Source organism: Oncorhynchus tshawytscha, linkage group LG02, assembly GCF_018296145.1.
Source record: "Oncorhynchus tshawytscha isolate Ot180627B linkage group LG02, Otsh_v2.0, whole genome shotgun sequence".
NCBI classification, from domain to species: Eukaryota; Metazoa; Chordata; class Actinopteri; order Salmoniformes; family Salmonidae; genus Oncorhynchus; species Oncorhynchus tshawytscha.
The window spans coordinates 71,211,960-71,236,163 of NC_056430.1; the positions used below are offsets into that span (position 1 = coordinate 71,211,960).

Sequence of the window (24,204 nt, forward strand, 5' to 3'; positions counted from 1 at the left end):
TCATGGTGCTGGTGCTCTGGCGTCCCCAACCCTAGATGTGCCTGTCTGGGCTCGGGGCTTCCACAGCAGCTACCGCCCCCGATGCTCCCCCTGTGGTGCCTCTGGTAGAGCTCCCCGGCGCTGCCGCCCTGACCCGACCCAAGGAGGTGCTGCTGTTTCTGGGAGAGAAGCAGGTCAGAGCTGTGGAGGTGGTGGTGCTTGGTGGATGTGTGCTGGGACTCGGGGCTCCGGCGTCCCACGTTGCGGCCGTACTTCTCGGGGCTGAGCCCCCGCATGGAACGGGCGCTATGGGTGTGGTCGGGCACCGAGATGGAGCCGCAGCGGGGCCGGCAGAGCTGGGGCATGGCGTAGGGATACTCCAGGCTGGTGCTACGGTGCCTGCCCTGGGGGTGAGGAGGTTCAGGGCTAGAGGGGATCTCACGTTCTCCACTCACACTGCCAGCCCGGGGCTTTTGGAGATGCTCCGGGCTCCCAGTTCCACCGCCCCCGAGGCTACCGGCGTGTGTAACCAGGTGGAGCTGCTTGTGGTGGGGGTGATCGGAGCTGTCGGTGCTCCCCGCACTAGATGTACTACTCCCATCCCCCACGTCCCTCATCAACAACCCTGTCCCGGGGACCAGCAACAAACTACTCTGGCTATCGATAGAATTCCTACACCCTCCTGCCACCCCCACCACACAACCTCCCCCTCCTCCTCCTCCACCAACCCCCACCCCTCCACCACCTCTTCCTTTCTCCTCGTCGAGCAACAAACAGAGTTCTTTGAGATCCAGGTTCTCCCGGACCACCTCGTCCTGCCGCACCTCCAGCTCCTTGAGCTTCTGAAGGTACAACGTCACCTCCTTCCTCATGATGGAGGCGCTGTAGCGCCCCAGTCGCTGCCACTCCCTGGACACCCGCTTGCCCTTCTGACGGTCGTCATCCAGGAAGCAACACAGGTCCCTCAGCTCCCGGTTGTCCTCCTGCAGTTTCTGGTTGATGTCCTGAGGAGAGGAGACGAGATGAGTGGAGAAAGGGAGGTGAGAAGTGTTCATTAGTGCTATTTTATTCATTCACTGTTATCTAGGTCCCTGCTGAGGTAGAAATCTCTTATTCGAGGGAACCTCGCTTTAATATCATGTCAATCAAAGACAGAGTCAAATAAAAATGAAGTTCAGCTGCTCATAAACCTCTGTATTACATAAATATGGATGTGAAAATGTTGGATGTAAGAGTGGTAGAGGGCAAATAGGCCGTGAGTGAGCTGAGAGAGGGAGCCAGGGAGGGAGGGGAAAGCACCAGGCCAGAACATACCTCTCTCTCTCTCTCATTTGCAACATAACGGCATCTTTGCCCAAAGTTCTCCACCTCCCCTAATTATCCATAATAACATACACTTCAGACCCTCCAGCACGTGTAGTTTAATTAGGTACCATGGTGCTTCGGGCTGGGCCTTTTGGGCCTGCTCTCTGAAGCAGCCAAGGATCCTTCCTCCATCCCCATGTGCTTCATCTCAGTCGCTCCTATCTCATTTTAATGAATCTCAGAGTATCGGAGTAGGATGTTAAATCAAGTCTATGTAGCTTGGAGAAATAATAAGATTATGCCGGGATTATTATTGCTAGTTACACTGCACCAAATAAGATTTGGGAGAGAGAAGTCATATATTTGGGGAGTTTAATGAGTATTCTGGGTTAAATAGGTTTACTCTTGTCACCTAGTAGAATTTGTTGGTGATATTCCAAGAGCAAGCATCAAGGTTGCGCCACAGGCCTACACACCAAAGCTTTTGCAAAGGAGATGAAGACTAAAGACAACAGGTGAGTGAGTGAGAAAGAGAGAAGAATGATGATGCTTGACATTCAGCCCAGATGCCCTCTCACTATGCTTTCTGGTGGAAGATGATGGATGCACACACAGGTAGGCTCATGCGCGCTCACAGATACATGCACAGGGAGAGGGAGAGGGAGAGAGATCTTGTCAAATGAAATGAACTTATATACATCCTGCCTCCATTTCATCGTGTGGACAGCGGCGCCCTTTAAAGAACGCGCAAACTCAACCCCGAACACCCTCTCATGCTGTGCGCGCTCAGGTGCGCCAGTGCGGCCTCCCCGCCGTTAACTATGATCTCATCTTTTTAGAAATGCCATGCGCGCCCATTCCTCACCTTCAGCCCTCTTATCTCGTTCAAGTGCAGCTGGAGGCTGCGATTGACCTCGCGGATCAGATTGCTGTGGTCCAGTATCACGCTCATTTTATCGGCTTCAGACCGCCGGAGCCGCCGCACCAAATCCTCGTTGGTCCACTTGAGAAGGTCCTCGTCCAGTATATTTGAGATGTCCTCCGCTGGACTTTCACTCTTTGTTATGGACAGCGAAAGCTGTGGCTGACTAGCTTTTTCCATCCCTACGGTTCCGTTGTCGGGAATAACGGCGACAAAAGGCTTGAAATACAACTCAGAGGGCACTGACAGTCAACCTCCGCTCGCAGTCAAACTGATCCGGAATTACCGTTCGAAATCAAATGCATAGTTGCCTGACCTCTCTCTGTGCTCCGAACACTTCAGCCCCCAAATGCAACAGCTGAGGACGCCGCCGAATCCCTTTTCCAACAGTGAAATATAGCCCTAGAAAAGGCTACGTGCAGCTATCTAACATCCCGAAACCCCGACATGGACTATTTTTTTGTTCATGCAAGTTTGCACCTGAATGCATCCACATTTAGTCTCTTCCGTCCTGAAGTGGAGAGAGCTTCGGCGGGTAGCGGGTTGCTGATGCGCATCTCCCGCCTCTTGTAGCTGTACAGTCCAATACATAAGGGAGGAGGAACCGCTGTAGCATCGCTAGGCAAGTGCACTGCGCGTGAATAGAGGGAGAGAACGTGACTGCAGTGACTAGCAGAACCTCCTCTCTCTCTCTCTTCCTCTCTCTCTCTCTCCATCCAAGTGTCTCCATCAAATGATGCGTAGGTGATGGGTATGCGTTGGGACCCAGCGCCATCTACAGATCAAAAGCCATGGGCTACAGCATTTCGTCATCTTTATAATGGGCCTATAATAAATTCAGGACTTCATTTCCCATGATCCTCGTGTGCGTGCTTGTATCCTACGTCATGGACACGAGAGCCAGATAATGTAGTAACACGTCATTCTACTGAAGTAGAGGACCACCGGCCGGGAGTTGCCCCCTCAGATTCTTCGCTCTCTCATTCTGTTTGCGCATCGGTATTTATCACCTAAATGCTGATCCGATTTGATTTATTACAGTCTAATATATATTTACCTTCGTCTGGATTTCCAACCGGATCTGTATAAAAGGTATGGTTCTCCGTCTGATCTGCCTGCATCAATTTGATGAAAGGTGTCTAGCTAGGCCATTCTGTTTGCGTTTCCTTGGTGGTTCGCCCAGGAAAAAAGCCGACTAAAAGCTGGGTTAGTCCGTTAGCAAGGCTAGCCTAGTTAACATATATCGTTAATATAACTTGCATGATCGTGTTTTATATCAAGTTAACATGATATGTCGATGGCAGATTGACTTTAGAAACACTCCCGGAATTTGATTAAATGCTAACTGACCTTAGCTAACGTTACCTAGGATCAACTAGAACCTGTCGCTAACTAGCTTGTTGCTGCTACTAGCATCCGCCTCCTTTCAGGAAGGCATCTCTACCAGGGACGAGATCCTAAAATGTGATTTGTGATACCCGTCTAACCATTTAACTACTACAACATGCGTGTTTTGGTTCCTAGTAATGGCCAGTAATAGCGAAGATGTGCCAGTATATAGCATAGCTAGAAGAGACCGTTTTTAGTCTGTCCATTTAAGCACTCGGTTGTGTAATCAATGGATCGATGCTACTTCGAGTGAAGGGTCCTGTAGGCCAGCTGTCAATCACCTGGTAGAGCTGTTTGACGCGGAGGGTTCCCCTGAATGAGAGAGTGGAGAGGTGCGCGTTCATTTTGGTTCATATCTGAATTAGATAGCTGAAGTGAACTATGGTTTTGAACAGACAGTTCTCTCTTGATAAGTGTGTCAGAAGACCTTCAAGTGGTGGTCTGTCCCATAACATTACATGGAATTGCTTTACAAGAAACGTTCCATAACATTCCTTAACCCTGTGTTTTGTGCAGTCATGTGACATGCCTGTATTTTTACCAAATTGCAGCTTTAATGCTTTTCCATTGAACTCAAAATGTCCCCTTTTCTTTTCATGTCAGATGTTCCAATGCCACCGTCAGACAATCTAGATAAGATCAGATAAAAAAATATATATATACAGGACTTCCAAAGCTATAGAAATCTAAGACATCTGGTTACTGCCGTTCATACCTGCCGAGGCCTATAAGCCCAAGTCTCACTCGTCACTGAAATGTTACGTAGTTGAAATAGGTGTGACCAACATTTATGTAGGATTCAAAATTAGCCCAGGGATTCTTAAGTGTCAAAACATGCCAAACAGGTTTTGATGACGAACATCATCGTCATCCATATTCCACATAGGCCTCCACCTATGAACTTGGAACAAAGCCATGGAAAGAGTGGAAAGTGAGCGTTAGTTCACACCGAACTCCAGACTCAAACAGCTCTCGGAGAAGCTAAGACCGACTACCTGCCCTTAGCAAGAGCTAGTTTAGCTATCGGACTAACTTCTCTCTATATTTATTTATTTAACCTTTATTTAACCAGACAAGTTTATTAAGAATCTCTTCACTTTCTTTCCCATTGAAGTTGCCATGGCGACATACCAGGAGTTTATCCAACAGAATGAGGATCGGGACGGCGTGCGCTTTAGCTGGAACCTGTGGCCCTCGAGCAGGCTGGAAGCTACCCGGCTGGTAGTGCCTGTCTCCTGCCTCTTCACCCCACTCAAGGAGAGGCCAGACCTGCCACCGGTGCAGTACGAACCGGTCCTCTGTAGCAGGGCCAACTGCAAGGCCGTACTAAACCCGCTATGGTGAGTATTTGAGGAGTGGAGGTGAATGTTGTTGTTTTAGGCTGAGTGAGTGTTTTTTAATTGTTGCTTGTTGACGTTTTTACAAGCACTTAGCTAAAAGCTAAGCTATGTCCAACGACTTACATGGCATCTCTTTGTTTTCAACTTCAGCTTTTTATTATTCTGAGAACTTAAGTCTCAAGTGAAGGGAAGAGAAAGAGAAGAAAGGGATCATCAACTAAGTTTTTAATATCTTTAGGAATGCTTAGGTGTAGCTACAATCACTCAGGGAAAGACTCAGGCTAGGTGACAGGTTTGTTTGACTGCTGTACACTGTATCCAAGTAGCTCTGTCTTTCCCCCCCCCTTTGTAGCCAAGTTGACTACAGAGCCAAAATATGGGCGTGCAACTTCTGCTTCCAAAGAAACCCAGTGAGTACACCACAATGATTTAAACTGAGCTGTCGGACCAAACACTATTCCACCATAGAATATTCGAGGCGCATAATGTACCATTTAGACCTATAATAATAGTCATATCTGTAGGCGGACTACATACATTCCTGTGTTTATACTAGTCATATTCCACAAAGGAACGCAGCTGGTGGTAGTAGGAATATCTTTAAAGTGGCCTGTCTACATTCCTTTAGCAGGTGAAGCTAACCACTTTTGTCGTCTCGTTCTCTCCTTCACAGTTCCCCCCGTCATACGCTGGCATCTCGGACGTAAACCAGCCGGCTGAGCTCATGCCACAGTTCTCAACCATTGAGTACATAGTGCAGGTAAACACGTACAGTTCTACATGGAGATCACTGAACTTTGCACACAGACACTATGTTCTGTACACGCGCCTGGCTTTGTAGTTGTACGTCTCAACCCACAGAATTGCTCCATCAAATATGAATGTTTCTTTCATCCTCAAGTTGAGTTACCAGCCACAAAGAATGTACTGGAAAATGTGCACACCACATGACATTACCATCACTTTTAAGTTGATCATTTCTTTAGACATTCTTTGTCTTTGCTGTTAATTGTAATGGACGTTGTCAATTTACAAAGTGACATCGGGTTACAAAAGTCACCTGACCTCAAAATGTATCACATGTCATGTGACACCATCCCAAGAACTCAAAACGCTGCAACATAGAAAAACCATGTCAACTCAAAACTAAAGACCTCAGCACTTTGTTTCTGTGAAATAACATCTCCAATCCCATCTCTGCCACCAATGTAGCGCGGCCCCCCGAACCCCCTCATCTTCCTGTACGTGGTGGACACGTGTCTGGAGGAGGAGGACCTGCAGGCCCTGAAGGAGTCCCTGCAGATGTCCCTGTCCCTGCTGCCCCCCAACGCCCTGGTCGGCCTCATCACCTTCGGACGCATGGTGCAGGTCCACGAGCTGAGCTGCGAGGGCATTGCAAAGAGCTACGTGTTCAGAGGAACCAAGGAGCTTTCCTCCAAACAGATCCAGGTCAGTCAGTAACTGTTACATACGGGAAGGCAAGTAGTCTTGAAAATGTATTCATTAGTTTTGGGAAAAGATCTGGATTAGTTGTACTAAGATGACTGTAATATGACGACAACCGCGGGCCGCGGTAAATCTTTCACGGACCGCATTTGGCCCGAGGGCCGTATGTTTGAGACCTCTGATCTAGGTCAAAGTCTGCTTTGTCCATAGAAATAGAATAGGATCTTTGTTGTGGTCGTTTGTCATATGATCATGTCTAGGTGTCCTTGTATCAATTGGAAATTAAATGACAATAAAACAGTAAAATGGGGACAGGATACAGGTCAAAGACAGCCAGGTGTCATAAGATAGGATAAGAAGATATGATTGGCTCTTTGGGATGGTTCTGAATGACAAATAATGGGTCTATGCCACTGCAGGGGTAGTGTTTCATACAGATTAAAAGCCCTAGGGTCCTACCACCCAGAAACAGAGCGTTAGTCCTATACAACCGACAGGGAACATTCCCTTAGTCTGTCATGTAATATTCAAAAAACATTGTCAGAGGTACTTTGAAATACAGTGTTGTATATGATATTGTGTACAGTCAGAGCGTTAGGCTAATATAGAATACAGTCAAGAGACTGGTCAGGCCAAGATAAACTCTTAGGCTGCCATGCAATATTCCACAATACCATTGTTGAAAGTCCATGAGAACTCATAGCTCTCTTTCTCTCTTTCAGGAGATGCTAGGCCTGACGAACCCATCGGCAACTGGGCCTCAGGGTCGTCCCGCGGCCCCTCAGGATCCAGCCGTCACCTGTCGGTTCCTGCAGCCGGTCCATAAGGTAGACATGAACCTGACAGACCTGTTGGGAGAGTTGCAGAGAGACCCCTGGCCTGTACCACAGGGGAAGAGACCACTGCGGTCTACTGGAATAGCACTGTCCATCGCCGTGGGCCTGCTGGAGGTAAGAACAGTTACATAAGCGTACACACACACACTTACACAAACACACTATGTACACATTTTGTGCGGTGTACCAATAACCTGATTCTATGTCATCAACATAGACAACTGCCCTTCAAAACTAAACTGAACCTTACCCTCTCTGACATGTCACAGGTTTCCACTAACCTTTGACAAACTTCTTCTCTCTCACACACACACACACAGACATTATCTCCTCAGTTAGGTCTGCCAATAGTACCACTCATACTTTCTGAGGTCAAAGGTCAGCTTCTTTCTTTTTGCCTTATTTCTCTCTCGCTCCACTATCCTCTCTTCCTCTCTCCAGTAACACAACTAACATGCTGTAGGTACGTGTTAGAACAGCTGTGTTCCCTGCTGTCCGGTCCTCTGGTGCTGATGTCTACTGATAATGTCATGGTTAGAGAGAAACATCTGAAGTCTTCGCTTCATCCATTCTGATGGTTCTAACGATGAACTTCCCCTTAAGGTGCTGTTTGGAAACCGGGTCCTGGTCTGTATGGTTACTTAATAGGAATAGGTTTCTTGAAGGAATATCGGTAGTTTGGTGAATCCTTACGGTGCCTGAGGGTGCATTTGCATACAGTTTCACAGTCAAATCACTTGGGATGTCACTGTAATGGGGAAATAATTTAGTGAAGAGCAATTAACACAATGCTTAGCGTATGTTTCCCCTTCATGTAGTGTTTCTGTTTGGGACAGTCATTTGTGTACGGGTTGGCGGTCACTAGACTTGATAGTGAATGTTCTGGATCGTTGTCCTATCTGTTGATGGTGATTGCCAGACTGGAGGTACAAGGACACAGGACTGATTGTTAATGTGTTCTGTGACACTGATTCTGTAGCGGCTGAGGTTGTGACTTCCTACAAGCCTCTCAGCGGGTTTTTACAGAACATTGGTGCTGTGAGATTAGAATGGATGGGTTACAGAAAGACATTTTCTCTGCTTCTGTTCTGGAGGTGTCTCCCTGTTTCATCTTCTAAAACCGACGGGATTTAGATTGCTGGCGTTATTGTTCACCTGGAGATTCCCAATACATTCAGTTATATCATACTACAGTTAAATCACACCTCAATAACCTAATGGCAGCTTCTGTGTTGGCAGTCACAGCTCAGTCAGAAATGCCATATTTATGGTTGAATTAATCAAATAAATAAATCAAATCTTGACCATACTGACCATAGCCACCGTCTTTCCACCCCCAGGGTACGTTTCCCAACACGGGGGCCCGTGTGATGATGTTCATGGGCGGACCCCCCACCCAGGGCCCCGGAATGGTGGTGGGAGATGAACTCAAGACCCCCATCCGCTCCTGGCATGACATCACCAAGGACAACGCACGGCATCTGAAGAAAGCCACCAAGGTCAGTCCAAGAATAGCAGAATGGATAGCGCAGAATGGATAGCGCAGAATGGATAGCGCAGAATGGATAGAGCAGAATGGATAGAGCAGAATGGATAGAGCAGAATGGATAGAGCAGAATGGATAGAGCAGAATGGATAGCGCAGAATGGATAGAGCAGAATGGATAGCGCAGAATGGATAGAGCAGAATGGATAGCGCAGAATGGATAGCGCAGAATGGATAGCGCAGAATGGATAGAGCAGAATGGATAGAGCAGAATGGATAGAGAAATGCAGAATGGAATGGAGCAGAAGAATGGATAGAGCAGAATGGATAGCGCAGAATGGATAGCGCAGAATGGATGGAGCAGAATGGATAGCGCAGAATGGATAGCGCAGAATGGATAGCGCAGAATGGATAGCGCAGAATGGATAGCGCAGAATGGATAGCGCAGAATGGATAGCGCAGAATGGATAGCGCAGAATGGATGGCAGAATGGATAGCAGAATGGATGGCAGAATGGAATGGATAGAGCAGAATGGATAGCGCAGAATGGATAGAGCAGAATGGATAGAGCAGAATGGATAGCGCAGAATGAATGGATGGAGCGCAGAATGGATGGATGGATAGCAGAATGGATAGAGCAGAATGGAGCAGAATGGATAGAGCAGAATGGATAGAGCAGAATGGATAGAGCAGAATGGATAGAGCAGAATGGATAGAGCAGAATGGATAGCGCAGAATGGATAGCGCAGAATGGATAGCGCAGAATGGATAGCGCAGAATGGATAGCGCAGATGCGCAGAATGGATAGCAGAATGGATAGCAGAATGGATAGAATGGCAGCAGAATGGATAGCGCAGAATGGAGAATGGATAGCGCAGAATGGATAGCGCAGAATGGATAGCAGAATGGATAGCGCAGAATGGCAGAATGGATAGAGCAGAATGGATAGAGCAGAATGGATAGCGCAGAGCAGAATGGATAGAGCAGAATGGATAGAGCAGAAGAATGGATAGAGCAGAATGGATAGAGCAGAATGGATAGAGCAGAATGGATAGAGCAGCAGAATGGATAGAGCAGAATGGATAGAGCAGAATGGATAGAGCAGAATGGATAGAGCAGAATGGATAGAGCAGAATGGATAGAGCAGAATGGATAGCGCAGAATGGATAGAGCAGAATGGATAGAGCAGAATGGATAGCAGAATGGATAGCGCAGAATGGATAGAGCAGAATGGATAGAGCAGAATGGATAGAGCAGAATGGATAGAGCAGAATGGATAGAGCAGAATGGATAGCGCAGAATGGATAGCGCAGAATGGATAGCGCAGAATGGATAGCGCAGAATGGATAGCGCAGAATGGATAGCGCAGAATGGATAGAGCAGAATGGATAGAGCAGAATGGATAGAGCAGAATGGATAGCGCAGAATTCACAGGAGGTTGGTGGCACCTTAATTGGGGAGGACGGGCTCGTGGTAATGGCTGGAACTTTATAGGTAGAATGGTATCAAATACATCAACAAATGGTTTCCATGTGTTTGATGCCATTCCCTTCTCTCTATTCCAGACATTCTTATGAGCCGTCCTCCCCTTTGCAGCCTCCACTGGTGCAATTTTGTTTTACCATGCTGCGCGACACTCCTTAGCCCGGCAACAAAAACTAATAACAATGGTGTTGGGGCGGCTAGCGGCTTCCCTCCACTGCGGATTCCATCTTTAAGACTACGCTAGTTTTTAGAGCTAAGATGGATGAAACAACTTAAGAGATTTTTGTCTTAATGTAGTTTAGCTGAATTATTTTCTTTCACTCACGTCAAGCTCTCACGATGTGTCAAATATTTAGCTCACGTTTGCGCTCTCTTCTCTCTCCATACCTCTTCTGTTGAGGTATGTTCATGGACACCGATGCTCCAAAGAGTTCTCAAGGTGCTACACAGCACTGTTTGTATATGTTGCAAACGGTTCCCTTGTTTTGTTTTATTCAGTACTACGACGCCTTGGCGAACCGTGCGGCATCAAACGGCCACAGTATTGACATCTACGCCTGTGCCTTGGATCAGACCGGACTTCTAGAGATGAAATGTTTATCCAACCTCACTGGGTTAGTACCAGTCTCAGACGACCTACGCCTGACCTGTATCCTGTCTTCACCTGATTCCCCTAGTTGTGCTGAATACCTCATGTCCCTGGTGATTTGAGAACTGTCTACTGAAGCTTTTATTTGATCTGAATAAGAAATACCTTTTGTACAATTCCTCTACATTCGATAGAATGACTTTTCCAGAGACTTCATCCTCACTAGCTCATTGACTTTTCGTTTTGTATTTATATTCGAATTATGCTGCTGAATATTCATGTTTTTTTCCCTCGCGGTTTCTGTCCTCTCAGAGGTCACATAGCGATGGGCGACTCCTTCAACACCTCTCTGTTCAAGCAGACCTTCCAGAGGGTGTTCAGTAAGGACCACAACGGAGAGTTCCGCATGGCCTTCGGAGGCACGCTGGAAGTCAGTACGTCCAGGGAGCTGAAGGTATCGGGGGCCATCGGGCCCTGTGTCTCCCTCAACGCTAAGGGACCGTGTATATCAGAGAACGTGAGTCTTTCAGGCCCATACAGAATCCAAATAGGGTTTTTAAAAATATTTTTAAAATCCAGAAACGGTCCCAAAATTCCCAGCTTTTCCAGAATTTCAGGAATGTTTTGCGGGAATTGTTCAACCTTATCTTCTAATGGCATTTTCCCCACTGGAAGTGAATTGGGAAGCTGTTTTTCATTGACTTCAATGGCCCTTTGTCTCTGTTACAGGAGGTCGGTGTTGGAGGAACAACCCAGTGGAAAATCTGCAGTCTCAGTCCCTCCACGACGTTGGCCTTGTACTTCGAGGTCGTCAATCAGGTGAACACACTTCCCTTTGATCAAACATTTGTTCCTCATTTCATCCTTACTCAAAGTAGTCATTGATTTGGGTCGACCCAACCAATGTAATGTGACAATCCATCCTTCTCACCTCAGTGATTCCTTAGGACGTGGTTTTTAGTATTCAAACAGGATGTTTAGCAATATTAAATGTACTCCTATCCTAACTATTGTAGTTATTTTCTCTGTGCAGCACAACGCCCCAATCCCTCAGGGTGGTAGAGGAGCGGTCCAGTTTGTCACCCAGTACCAACACTCCAACACCCAGAGGAGGATCAGGGTTACCACCGTCGCCAGGAAGTAAGTCTTCTCTCTCGCTTTGAATCAGTAAACAGGAAGTGTGTTTCCAGCACTGCTACATCGTTCTTGACTGAAGTGTGACTGAACTGACAGCCCTTACAATATATATATGCAAGACTCTGCATTTTGTACACGTCGCATTTCTCACATTGTCTTTAAGCAGTGAGTTACCACAAAGTCAATATTGGCTGTACAAATGAGGATGTTGACATTCGCCCTATCCTGTTAAATGACTGGAAGGGGACGTGCAGCCTAAATTTGTGCTTACGCACACGTGCGTCAGTCTCGCCCTGCCCCTAACCTGTCCACTCCCTCTTTCTCCCTCCATCCAGTTGGGCCGACGCCCAGTCCCAGATCCAGCACATTGAGTCATCCTTCGACCAAGAGGCGTCGGCGGTCATCATGGCCAGGCTGGGCGTGTTCAGGGCCGAGTCGGAAGAGGGGCCGGACGTCCTGCGCTGGCTGGACAGACAGCTCATTCGCCTGGTGAGTGACAGCTAGGCTGAGCAATGTGTGACAGGCTTTGTAATGGCATTGGTCCCACCTTGGCTATTCCAAGAGAGTCGCCTGTTCTTCACATAGCTGAATGTATGTAGGACTTGTGGGTGATTGGGGATAGAAGAATACTTTGTATTCTTGTGTCTCCTTGTTCTTATTCATTGTAGAAGAATGTAGAAAGGAGTTGCCTGGAATGTGAAGCAGTATGACGCGAATACTAATTCGTTGACAGTTTAAATCCCTCTATGACGTTTCGGAAGTTGTGTTGGATACCTAAACTAAAGTAACAGCACTTGACTGAAGTCCTAAGCTATGTGTTGATGCCTTAGTTCAAGACGCTGACGTTTGTCTTGTCTCCTTGGTTACAGTGTCAGAAATTCGGTCAGTTCAACAAAGATGACCCCACCTCCTTCAAGCTCTCGGAGTCCCTCTCACTCTACCCACAGGTAAGACTGACACCTAGTGGTACACTCTGGAACTATATGAGCTCTTTAATGAGAGCCCTTCAATACAAGTCCTTCTAATAGAGTAGAACTGGAATAGATTTGACTAGCTCGTCGAGATCTGAATTATTACTTTGAGTATATACATGCTTACCTCTAACTTTAGCAAAAAATCATATTTATGTCAAATGGGATATATGTACATGAAAAAGTAGTCAACGGCTGTATCCTAACACCACCCAGCAGAGAACGGTGTAATTGGCCTTGTCTGACAACTTAACACCAGAGGCTTGTATGACGTTGAAACAAAAGGCAGTGACTTTGTCAGTTGCTACAGAATCACATAATAGTGTGTCCTTGTACCTCCTGTCTGGAGTCAATCACTGTCAACAGACAGGAGTTTAATCCATAACACACAGCACTGTGTCTAGTGGCCATCAACCCGAGTGTCACAAACAGAACACTGAAAAAATCATGTTTATTACAGAAGTGGAAAATATATAAATCTAAACATTGTGTTAATCACTCTAAACTGAGCGTTAACTTTATTCATCTTAAATATTCCCATTGCACAGATAATCACAACTCAGAACTTCCACTTAGTTTAGTTGACCTCGGTGGGATATGTACAGGAACATTTGATGATGCAAGAAGCAATATCCCAAATATAAAAAATATATATATATAATTCGATAATATTTTTAATATATATATATATATTTTTTAAGCATATTTCATTATAATCGTTAGAATAATGTCTCTGTCCTCCCTCTAGTTTATGTTCCACCTGCGGCGGTCGCCGTTCCTGCAGGTGTTCAACAACAGCCCAGATGAGTGTTCCTACTACAGACACCACTTTGTCTGCCAGAACCTGACCCAGTCTCTCATCATGATCCAGCCCATCCTGTACTCTTACTCGTTCCACGGACCACCAGAGGTCAGACTCCTACCAAATACTATGGACACACACTCTATCGATAGTAGTGTGCTAGATGGCGCCGAAAGACATGGTCGACCAGTTCCTAGCTCCTAGGAAACTTTGCAGTAATAAAAAAAAAGTTATTTCTTACTGACATTTCTTCATTTTAATTTTCAGCATTTGTATGTATTGTTAGGTATTACTGCACCGTTGGAGCTAGAAACATAAGCATTTCACTGCACTGTTGGAGCTAGAAACATAAGCATTTCACTGCACTGTTGGAGCTAGAAACATAAGCATTTCACTGCACTGTTGGAGCTAGAAACATAAGCATTTCACTGCACTGTTGGAGCTAGAAACATAAGCATTTCACTGCACCGTTGGAGCTAGAAACATAAGCATTTCACTGCACTGTTGGAGCTAGAAACATAAGCATTTAGCTGCACCGATGGAGCTAGAAACATAAGCATTTAGCTGCACTGTTGGAGCTAGAAACATAAGCATTTAGCTGCACCGTTGGAGCTAGAAACATAAGCATTTCACTGCACTGTTGGAGCTAGAAACATAAGCATTTCACTGCACCGTTGGAGCTAGAAACATAAGCATTTCACTGCACCGTTGGAGCTAGAAACATAAGCATTTCACTGCACTGTTGGAGCTAGAAACATAAGCATTTAGCTGCACCGATGGAGCTAGAAACATAAGCATTTAGCTGCACCGATGGAGCTAGAAACATAAGCATTTAGCTGCACTGTTGGAGCTAGAAACATAAGCATTTCACTGCACTGTTGGAGCTAGAAACATAAGCATTTCACTGCACTGTTGGAGCTAGAAACATAAGCATTTCACTGCACTGTTGGAGCTAGAAACATAAGCATTTCACTGCACTGTTGGAGCTAGAAACATAAGCATTTCACTGCACTGTTGGAGCTAGAAACATAAGCATTTCACTGCACTGTTGGAGCTAGAAACATAAGCATTTCACTGCACTGTTGGAGCTAGAAACACAAGCATTTCACTGCACTGTTGGAGCTAGAAACATAAGCATTTCACTGCACTGTTGGAGCTAGAAACACAAGCATTTCAAACTAGAAACATAAGCATTTCACTGCACTGTTGGAGCTAGAAACATAAGCATTTCACTGCACTGTTGGAGCTAGAAACAAGCATTTCACTGCACTGTTGGAGCTAGAAACATAAGCATTTCACTGCACTGTTGGAGCTAGAAACATAAGCATTTCACTGCACTGTTGGAGCTAGAAACATAAGCATTTCACTGCACTGTTGGAGCTAGAAACATAAGCATTTCACTGCACTGTTGGAGCTAGAAACATAAGCATTTCACTGCACTGTTGGAGCTAGAAACATAAGCATTTCACTGCACCGTTGGAGCTAGAAACATAAGCATTTCACTGCACTGTTGGAGCTAGAAACATAAGCATTTCACTGCACCTGCAGTAACATCTGCAAAACCCGTATGCGGCCAATCAAATATCAAATATTGAATTGAATTATAATCAAGTTAGTTAGTTATTAGTTATTTGTTTTCCAATCTACTCTGATGTTATAAAACCAGTCTATATATTAGATAATTAGGTCACATTTCCCTAAGGGCATATTAGTTTAGTCAAATATTCACATGCTCAATGAGTTCCACACTACCTTTCTCTGTAAAAGAAAAAAAATGGCCGTGAGACTTATCCTGTTGTGTCTGTCTGTTCTACAGCCTGTTCTCCTGGACAGTGGCAGTATTCTCCCAGACCGGATCCTCCTCATGGACACCTTCTTCCAGCTGGTCATCTACCATGGAGAGGTGAGAGGTCACGCTGTAAAACAACAGCGCTGGTGATCTAATGCTAGTTATTAGTAGCTGGAACACCAATAATAATTATTATTATTTCCTAGCATCTCAAACTGAACATCATCATGTAGAGCATAAACAACAATGTAAATCACTATCAATATTACAACAAGAAACAAGACGTGTGTGCACCTGCCTGATGTGATGGGTTTGAAGAAATGGGATACATATTAGTAGATTCACTATGTCCTATCATTTTCTATTCTCAACATGTTAGAAATTTCTCACAAACAACAAAAAAGAGATTAGCTGGCACAACTAACACCAACACACAACATCCTACCATGACTATAACCCTGGCCTATATAACTAACACCAAAACACAACATCCTACCATGACTATAACCCTGGCCTATATAACTAACACCAAAACACAACATCCTACCATGACTATAACCCTGGCCTATATAACTAACACCAAAACACAACATCCTACCATGACTATAACCCTGGCCTATATAACTAACACCAAAACACAACATCCTACCATGACTATAACCCTGGCCTATATAACTAACACCAAAACACAACATCCTACCATGACTATAACCCTGGCCTATATAACTAACACCAAAACACAACATCCTACCATGACTATAACCCTGTTGTATCTCTCTCTCTCCACCAGACCATCGCCCAGTGGCGTAAGGCGGGTTACCAGGAGCAGCCGGAGTACGAGAACTTCAAGCATCTACTGGTAGCACCTGTGGATGACGCCCAGGAGATCCTGCAGACCCGGTTCCCCATGCCCCGGTACATCGACACAGAGCACGGAGGCTCCCAGGCCCGCTTCCTCCTGTCCAAGGTCAACCCCTCCCAGACACACAACAACCTCTACTCCTGGGGACAGGTAATACAATGTTCAATTCATTCTTCAAAACGTAAACTGAGAACCAGTTTTTATATACAATAACAGCTGTGGACTTGATTTGGAAATAGGTGATGTTAAGGTTGGAGTTTCATCATGGGGAGTCAATTGTATTTTTCTTAAAATAATTATAGTCTTACGAGTGGTAGAGCTTCATGTACCACCGTCTCTCTCTATTCCGCTGGCCATTTTGAATCTGATCCAACTGACGGCAGCTTTACTCTAGTGTTTTCACCATACTCATCACATTTCTGTCTCTTCTCATTCTCTAGGAGACCGGAGCCCCCATCCTCACAGACGACGTCAGTCTACAGGTGTTCATGGACCACTTGAAGAAGCTGGCCGTGTCAAGCGCCGCTTAATTTCCCAGTCCCGGGACCAAAGTGATCACCTCGTAACCAGACCGATATGCCCACCGTTCTATTTCACTTCACGATACGTCTGGTTTACGAGGCTACCAAAGTGAAGGACGTGAAAGGAGAGAGGGATGAGAAGGAAAGAGAGAGACATTCCTGTATTAATACAGGGACCTAGTAACATTTCCTTTCCTCACATATGACCTATGAAGGTTTCAAATCCTCTAAGTTATTATCATTCCTGCTTTAAGTTTCTGGAATTTTGCTTCCCTAAAATTGTGATTGACATGAACTTCTCCCCCACACTGGAAAAGCCTTACTGCACCTCAGTTGTAGCCTGGTTCCAGATCAGTCTTTCATGCCTTGACAATGACCGTAGGAGTTGGCTTACACAGCACGAACAGATCTGGGACCAGGCATCCTCAGATATTTATCACAGTTCTTACATTCCATCTCACCTTTTATAATAATAATTTGGCTAATGATTAGAATTGGTTTCCTTGTTTGTCTGTCTGTGGTAAGGCATGTAGCTACTGTAGTAGTTTGGTCAATGATTGCTGCTCGAGACACTTTAAATATTTTTATGTTCTTGATAACGTCCTATAGTTTATTTTTCCCATTTAAATTTCCCCTAAATAATGATTCATTTAAATAATGTTCTGATTAAACTGTCAATCTATCCTCGTAGTGCTACTGTTTTCCTTTTGAATACAGAAAGACTGGAAGTTCAATGAAAAATGTTATTGTATTAAACAAAACCTCTTTCTTTTCTAACACATCTTTTACATAGTCTAGTCAACTGACTACATTTTCCACATATCTGTTTTCGCACCATCTGGCATTTTGTACTACTTACCCCGAAACCCCTCATCACTGTTCTTTGACTCGCCTACTCTAGTCTGTTCCTGATGTTAACACTTGTACTTACTGTAAAAAAGGGAAAGTAATTGATTTGATTTAATCTGACTGATTTGTTTCTTAATGCTATGCATATAAAGTGCCAAGCCAACCTTATTCACCAGCTATGTATTTTATGTTTCCCTCATTGTTTTGTATGGGTTTCTATGTCATATAAATGTGTCAAATAGATCAGCAATACCAGAGAATCATTCATCCTTCCATTTCTCTGGTCTGTGTAGACGGACACCATAGTTTAAAAAAAAATGTATGACTTGTATGACTACAGGGACTGTAGTGACGCCTCTTGCACTAAGATGCAGTGCTTTAGACTGCTGCGCCACTCAGGAGCCTGGTAATTTACTTCAAAGGGACTTGATCAAATCAGTCGCTTCACTGGACAGTGAGCAATATGGATCTGCATTCAATATTGGAAAAATAACTGTCACAAAAACATTTTTTTTTTAAACATTGCAATTTCCACTCTCACACCCAATGTCCCACAGCACATTAAAACCCCATACACAACCCCATACACAATCCCATCAAAACACAACTGATCACCGACAACGATGAGAGTTTATAGGGAGGAGGTCAGAAACTGGTCATGTGGTGCCAGGACAACAACCTCTCCCTCAACGTGATCAAAGGAGGTGATTGTGGACTACAGAAAAAGGAGGACTGAGTACGCCCCCATTCTCATGGTCGGGGCTGTAGTGGTTCAGTTTGAGAGCTTCAAGTTCCTTGTTGTCCACAACAAACTAGCATGGTCCAAACACTAAGACAGTTGTGAAGAGGGCACGACAAAGCCTATCCCCCCCCTCAGAAAACTAAAAAGATTTGGCATGGGTCCTCAGATCCTCCAGAAGGTTCTACAGCTGCACCATCGAGAGCATCTGGTTGCATCACTGCCTGGTATGGCAACTGCTCGGCCTCCGACCGCAAGGCACTACAGAGGGTAATGCGTACGGCCCAGTACAACACTGGGGCCAAGCTTCCTGCCATCCAGGACCTCTGTATCAGGCGGTGTCAGAGGAAGGCCCTAAAAATTGTCAAAGACTCCAGCCACCCTAGTCATAGACTGTTCTCTCTGCTACCACACAGCAAGCGGTACCGGAGCGCCAAGTAGAGGTCCAAGAGGCTTCTTAAACAGCTTCTACCCCCAAGCCATAAGACTCCTGAAGGGATACACAGACCCCTCTTTTACACTGCTGCTACTCTCTGTTTAAAATCAATCCATAGTTAACTCTATCTACATGTACATATTACCTCAACTAACCGGTGCCTCCACACATTGACTCTGTACCAGTACAGCAGCATACCACCCTGTATACCACTGCTGGCTTGCTTATGAAGCTAAGCAGGGTTGGTCCTGGTCAGTTCCTGGATGGGAGACCAGATACTGCTGGAAGTGGTGTTGGGGGGCCAGTAGGAGGCACTCTTTCCTCTGGTCTAAAAAAAATTAAAAATCCCAATTCCCCAGGGCAGTGATTGGGGATGCTGCCCTGTGTAGGGTGCTGTCTTTCGGATGTAACCTTAAGTGGGTGTCCTGACTCTGAGGTCATTAAAGATCCCATGGCACTTATTGTAAGAGTAGGGGTGTTAACCCTGGTGTCCTGGCTAAATTCTCAATCTGGCCCTCAAACCATCACGGTCACCTAATAATCCCCAGTTTACAACTGGCTCATTCATCCCCCTCCTCTCCCCTGTAACTATTCCCCAGGTTGTTGCTGCAAATGAGAATGTGTTCTCAGTCAACTTACCTGGTAAAATAACGGATAAATAAAAAATAGCATTGCTTGTTATTTTACTGCTGCTGTTGAATTATTTGTTACTTTTATTTTCATTTTTTTTCTTAACATCTTAAAGCATTGTTGGTTAGGGGCTCGTAAGTAAGCATTTCACTGTAAATTCTACACCTGTTGTATTCGGTGGATGTGACAAATACAATTTGATTTGAACTCAACAATCAGCCTGTGACAAACAAACACTGGTCTAGAAGCTGATTCTAAAGCGCCCTGCACACCCAGTCAGACAGTTTGATTTCGAGGGTCTGTAAAGTGCAGATTATACTAATCCTTAGTCTCTATCTGTTGAGAGACTAATTCCCCTCCATCTATCAGCTTCAAACAGAAGTCACCAGCCTCCAAACACAAGTGAAGCCCCATGTTTATGGCTGTGAATCAAAGGGCAATATATTCCCTATGTCACGCACTGCTTTTGACCAGGGCCCATAGGGCTATGTAGGGAGTAGGGTGCCATTTGGGATACATCTCATATCCGTGCTTACGATGTTGCTGCTCTTACCTCTTTGGAAACACATGTGCTTTAAAAATAAAGGCAGGGCTGGTGGATCAAAAAGATGTCATGATTTCTATGCAGTAATCCGCTTGTCATAGACACTCCTGCGTAACATAACGGCCACCGCTTAAGCTCTTTTGTATGTGTGTGTGTGTGTGTCCATTTGTTGGGATATAAATTGCATGGGTATTTAACGTGAGGTCTCAGGGTTGACAGCTGTTGACATGGATTGAGCATTATTCAACCGAATCATCATATTTCACTGCCTGATCTCCCCTGCGTCAATGTATCCATTTTGCAGTATATTTAAGCTTTGCATGTGTTGATGATTGATATTTGCGTGTCTAGGACATTTTGACCCTTTCTATCTTTCTTGAAAATGTGTACCAAAGCTTAGAGCCAAACCATTTTTGTCTTGTTATATGTGCAGTATATGTGAGCGCAATGGAAATATGAATCCGTCCTGACACGTACAATTGGCCAATACATGTTCCATTTCAACGTATGTCCTAGACATGTTATGTAAGCAGAATGCATGGAATATGGGTTATACAACAATGGCCTAGTTGCCTCCTATACAAGGGGAGTAGGGTGACTGATGGGATGGAATACTAACCAAATCAGTTCAGTATGGAAAGAATGACGAGTGCTTTGAACCAGTGGGCGTGGCTAGGACCTACAGTACCTACTGAATATAGGCTATGTACAAACCTGTCACTGACTGTCTAAACATTTACTCCACCACAGGAGGTTGGTGGCACCTTAATTGGGGAGGACGGGCTCATGGTAATAGCTGGAGTGGAATAGGTGGAATAGTATCAAATATAGTGACCTCGGATGGGGCCACAGTGTCTCCTGACCCCTCCTGTCTCAGCCTCCAGTATTTATGCTGCAGTAGTTTATGTGTCGGGGGGCTGGGGTCAGTTTGTTATATCTGGAGTACTTCTCCTGTCCTATTCGGTGTCCTGTGTGAATCTAAGTGTGCGTTCTCTAATTCTCTCCTTCTCTCTTTCTTTCTCTCTCTCGGAGGACCTGAGCCCTAGGACCTGAGCTCCAGGACTACCTGACATGATGACTCCTTGCTGTCCCCAGTCCACCTGGCCATGCTGCTGTTCCAGTTTCAACTGACCTGAGCCCTAGGACCATGCCCCAGGACTACCTGACATGATGACTCCTTGCTGTCCCCAGTCCACCTGGCCATGCTGCTGCTCCAGTTTCAACTTCCACCTGACTGTTCTGCCTTATTATTATTCGACCATGCTGGTCATTTATGAACATTTGAACATCTTGGCCATGTTCTGTTATAATCTCCACCCGGCACAGCCAGAAGAGGACTGGCCACCCCACATAGCCTGGTTCCTCTCTAGGTTTCTTCCTAGGTTTTGGCCTTTCTAGGGAGTTTTTCCTAGCCACCGTGCTTCTACACCTGCATTGCTTGCTGTTTGGGGTTTTAGGCTGGGTTTCTGTACAGCACTTTGAGATATCAGCTGATGTACGAAGGGCTATATAAATAAATTTGATTTGATTTGATTTGATATATTAAAAACGTGGTTTCCAGGTGTTTGATGCCATTCCATTTGCTCTTTCAGCCATTATGAGCTGTCCTCCCCTCAGCAGCCTCCTGTGTACTCCACCCTAACCCCATGTTTCCTTCTATTTGTCTGTCTGTTACAACTACTGTAAAGAGTCTATAATACCAAGATAAGCCCTTTGAAATGTTGAAATAAGGCCCCATGAGTACTGCAATCTAGATATCTCCCTCTGTCGTCAGTGGTGATGCTTCATGATCACACATGTATCAGAAGAACTGTTGTGTCCCACCAACGTCACACACACACACACACATTTTGGGTGAAGTATCCTGGCTTTCTGTTGTAGCTTATCCAATCGGAGTCTCATGTGAGCGTGCTGTCTCTCAAGTGTAGTAATGAGAAGAGCCGCTGTGCCACTGCCTCTACCAAACCCAGTATCCCAGATTATTGCGAAAACAAATAACTTATTGGACATTTGTGACAGGCACACAAAAAAAAAGGAAGGAAGGAAGGAGGATGCATTGTGACGAAAGAAAATCAAGTAATACACACATTGGACTTTTTCGTGTCAAATAAGTAATTTGTGTCTATTTCACAATATGCTGTGATGGTGTGTTGGCTTTTACACTGTCAGGGGGGAGAGGGAGATCGAGTGAGACGTTTGAGTGATTACCCAATTGCTGTCGAGGTGGCCCTTCAATTAGAACAGAGCCCTCCTTGCGGAACATTATAGATGGACTTTATGGCAACACTTAACTCGTTGACATCTTAATGGTAACACTGAACAATGGCTATCTAGATAGTCTTTATGATAGGCTTGTCTTGTATGTTGTTTAGACTTGATCATTTTGTCATTGCCAATAGAATAGTCCCAAAAGTGTTAATCCTACCCATCTGGCACTCCACCCCAGACAGGCTCAGTCAAACAGTCCAAGTACTGTTCTGAAATATAAGAAATACTATTGATCCTATTCCCAGTCTGATGCTATGGTTTGATTATTGTTCACACAAAATGAAATATGCTATCAATGAACTGTAATCTCATCATCTCTGAGAGAGGGAAAAATAGAGAGAGGGAGAGAGAGAGCGGCTCATCACAGATTGAAGGCGAGCATCACCGATACAAATCCCACAGATTTTGTGCGAACAAGCTCTTCAAATCTTTTGACAACGTGACAATCCTTCACCGAATGGATGAGGGTCATTTCAGGGCACTTCGTGTGAAAATTATCTAATGGCTAACGACTCGAACAGATGATAATGGTGGATTGAAGCTAAATTCAAACTCAGATTTTGCCGTCCCTCAAATCGGGTAGGGAGAGTCATTTCAATGTAACCGGTTGCCAAATGATGTATTTTATTGCAGACATGTTGCACATCAGTTGAAACTTATTTTCGGTGGAGTTTGACCAGTTTTTCATGACCTGTTTTGATTCATATTGGATGGATGACGAGTGAGTGAGTTATCTAATAAGTGCAGATATCTATGGACAATGAAGACCACTCGCAAGTGCAGGGCACTGCTGTCCGTTAGTATGAATCTTTTAGCACTATTTTTCTCAATAACTGCTTTCATCACAACATACTGGTGCGTCGGCACGCAGCGCGTCCCCAAGCCGAAGTGCACTAAACTTCGCACGCACAACTGCATCGATTATGGAGTGAACGAGACGGACCCCAAAGTAGTGGTGTACAGTTGGGAAACGGGGGACGACCGGTTCCTATTCAGACAGTTCCACACCGGGATCTGGTTCTCCTGTGCGGAGAATATCCATGATGAAGGTGAGGTGATGATGTGTTGTTGTTAAATGACGTTGTCCCGTCTAGTTGTCAATTAATTATAGTGAGGTCTCTGGAGTGTAAAATCTAAAATTATATGGATATTTACAGGAAGGAGGTTTGCAGGTGTCTGTGTGTGTGGGTGTGTGCGTGTGTGTGTGTGTGTGTGTGTGTGTGTGTGTGTGTGTGTGTGTGTGTGTGTGTGTGTGTGTGTGTGTGTGTTCAAACTATGCAATCAATACCGGTTTCTAAGCAGGCATTCTTGCCATTCAAAAAGAACACCCTATGCATTCAGAAATAGACAAGGGTCTATAAAGGCTTGATTAGATTGTTACACGCACACACACACACACACACACAGTTATGTATAATTGCAGCTATTAAACTCTGCAGTCCTTGCTATAATTCCTTGGTTGTGTCATTATGCGAGCCATTCTCATGTGTCATCATCTTGTGTCACCATAGTAACTAAGCGTCAGTCTCCAGATGGGACAAAAACATACATATTATCTAAAACTGCAAGCTAAGGATATTTAGAAAGTTATGAGTTTTTTAGGGTAATCACCCCCAGTTTATGTAGGCAGACGCAGACGCCACTAGTCAAAAATGGCATCTTGAAAGACGAGTTGTCCTCTCTGGCATAAAGTATTGGATAGCCTAAAGGGCAGGTTATCCCGGCATTAGAATCATTGGAACATGGGATGGGAGTTTCGAGTTACGGTACAGTGAACCCTTGGTAAGAAGTTTAGGGGACATGAGCTTAGTGCTTTTAGAAAGGGTCCCTACTGGCTCTGCTAGTACTTCACCCTTGCATTTCTCTCCTTACAGGTCTAT

The 24,204-nt window shown here is 45.0% G+C and overlaps 2 protein-coding genes across 4 annotated transcripts in view; one reads left to right on the forward strand and one right to left on the reverse strand.

The window, feature by feature from the left end:
- Nucleotides 1-2,917, reverse strand: part of LOC112230243 (coiled-coil domain-containing protein 85A) — a 35,534-nt gene extending 32,617 nt beyond the window's left edge. For 2 of the 3 annotated variants that reach the window (XR_006079636.1, XM_024396459.2), the window contains exons 1-2: nucleotides 2,150-2,917; nucleotides 1-983 (exon numbers count right to left, since the gene is read on the reverse strand). The exon at nucleotides 1-983 is cut by the window's left edge and continues 170 nt beyond it. Coding sequence is in view for 2 of the 3 variants with exons in the window: in XM_024396459.2 (XP_024252227.2) it covers nucleotides 1-983; nucleotides 2,150-2,386 (1,220 nt within the window). In the remaining variant the exon portion in view is untranslated. The remainder of the gene's footprint in view (nucleotides 984-2,149) is intronic. The other variant, XM_024396458.2, reaches the window with a different exon arrangement.
- Nucleotides 2,918-3,120: 203 nt separating this feature from the next.
- sec23b (SEC23 homolog B, coat complex II component) lies at nucleotides 3,121-17,882 on the forward strand. The gene is made up of 17 exons (XM_042303910.1): nucleotides 3,121-3,298; nucleotides 4,710-4,935; nucleotides 5,288-5,345; nucleotides 5,609-5,695; nucleotides 6,148-6,384; nucleotides 7,104-7,331; nucleotides 8,558-8,716; nucleotides 10,686-10,801; nucleotides 11,089-11,293; nucleotides 11,506-11,595; nucleotides 11,810-11,916; nucleotides 12,249-12,402; nucleotides 12,783-12,860; nucleotides 13,633-13,794; nucleotides 15,503-15,589; nucleotides 16,266-16,487; nucleotides 16,778-17,882. The coding sequence occupies exons 2-17, from the start codon at nucleotides 4,715-4,717 to the stop codon at nucleotides 16,865-16,867; spliced, it is 2,301 nt and encodes a 766-aa protein (XP_042159844.1). The 5' UTR covers nucleotides 3,121-3,298; nucleotides 4,710-4,714; the 3' UTR covers nucleotides 16,868-17,882.
- The last annotated feature ends 6,322 nt before the right edge of the window (nucleotides 17,883-24,204 follow it).

What these genes read in the sequence shown, in the direction of transcription:
- sec23b (XM_042303910.1), top strand. Translation starts at nt 4,715, where the DNA reads ATGGCGACATACCAGGAGTTTATCCAACAGAATGAGGATCGGGACGGC. An exon ending in ATCTGAAGAAAGCCACCAAG is followed by an intron (nt 8,717 to 10,685) that starts GTCAGTCCAAGA and finishes TGTTTTATTCAG; the next exon opens with TACTACGACGCCTTGGCGAA. An exon ending in TGGTCATCTACCATGGAGAG is followed by an intron (nt 15,590 to 16,265) that starts GTGAGAGGTCAC and finishes TCTCTCCACCAG; the next exon opens with ACCATCGCCCAGTGGCGTAA.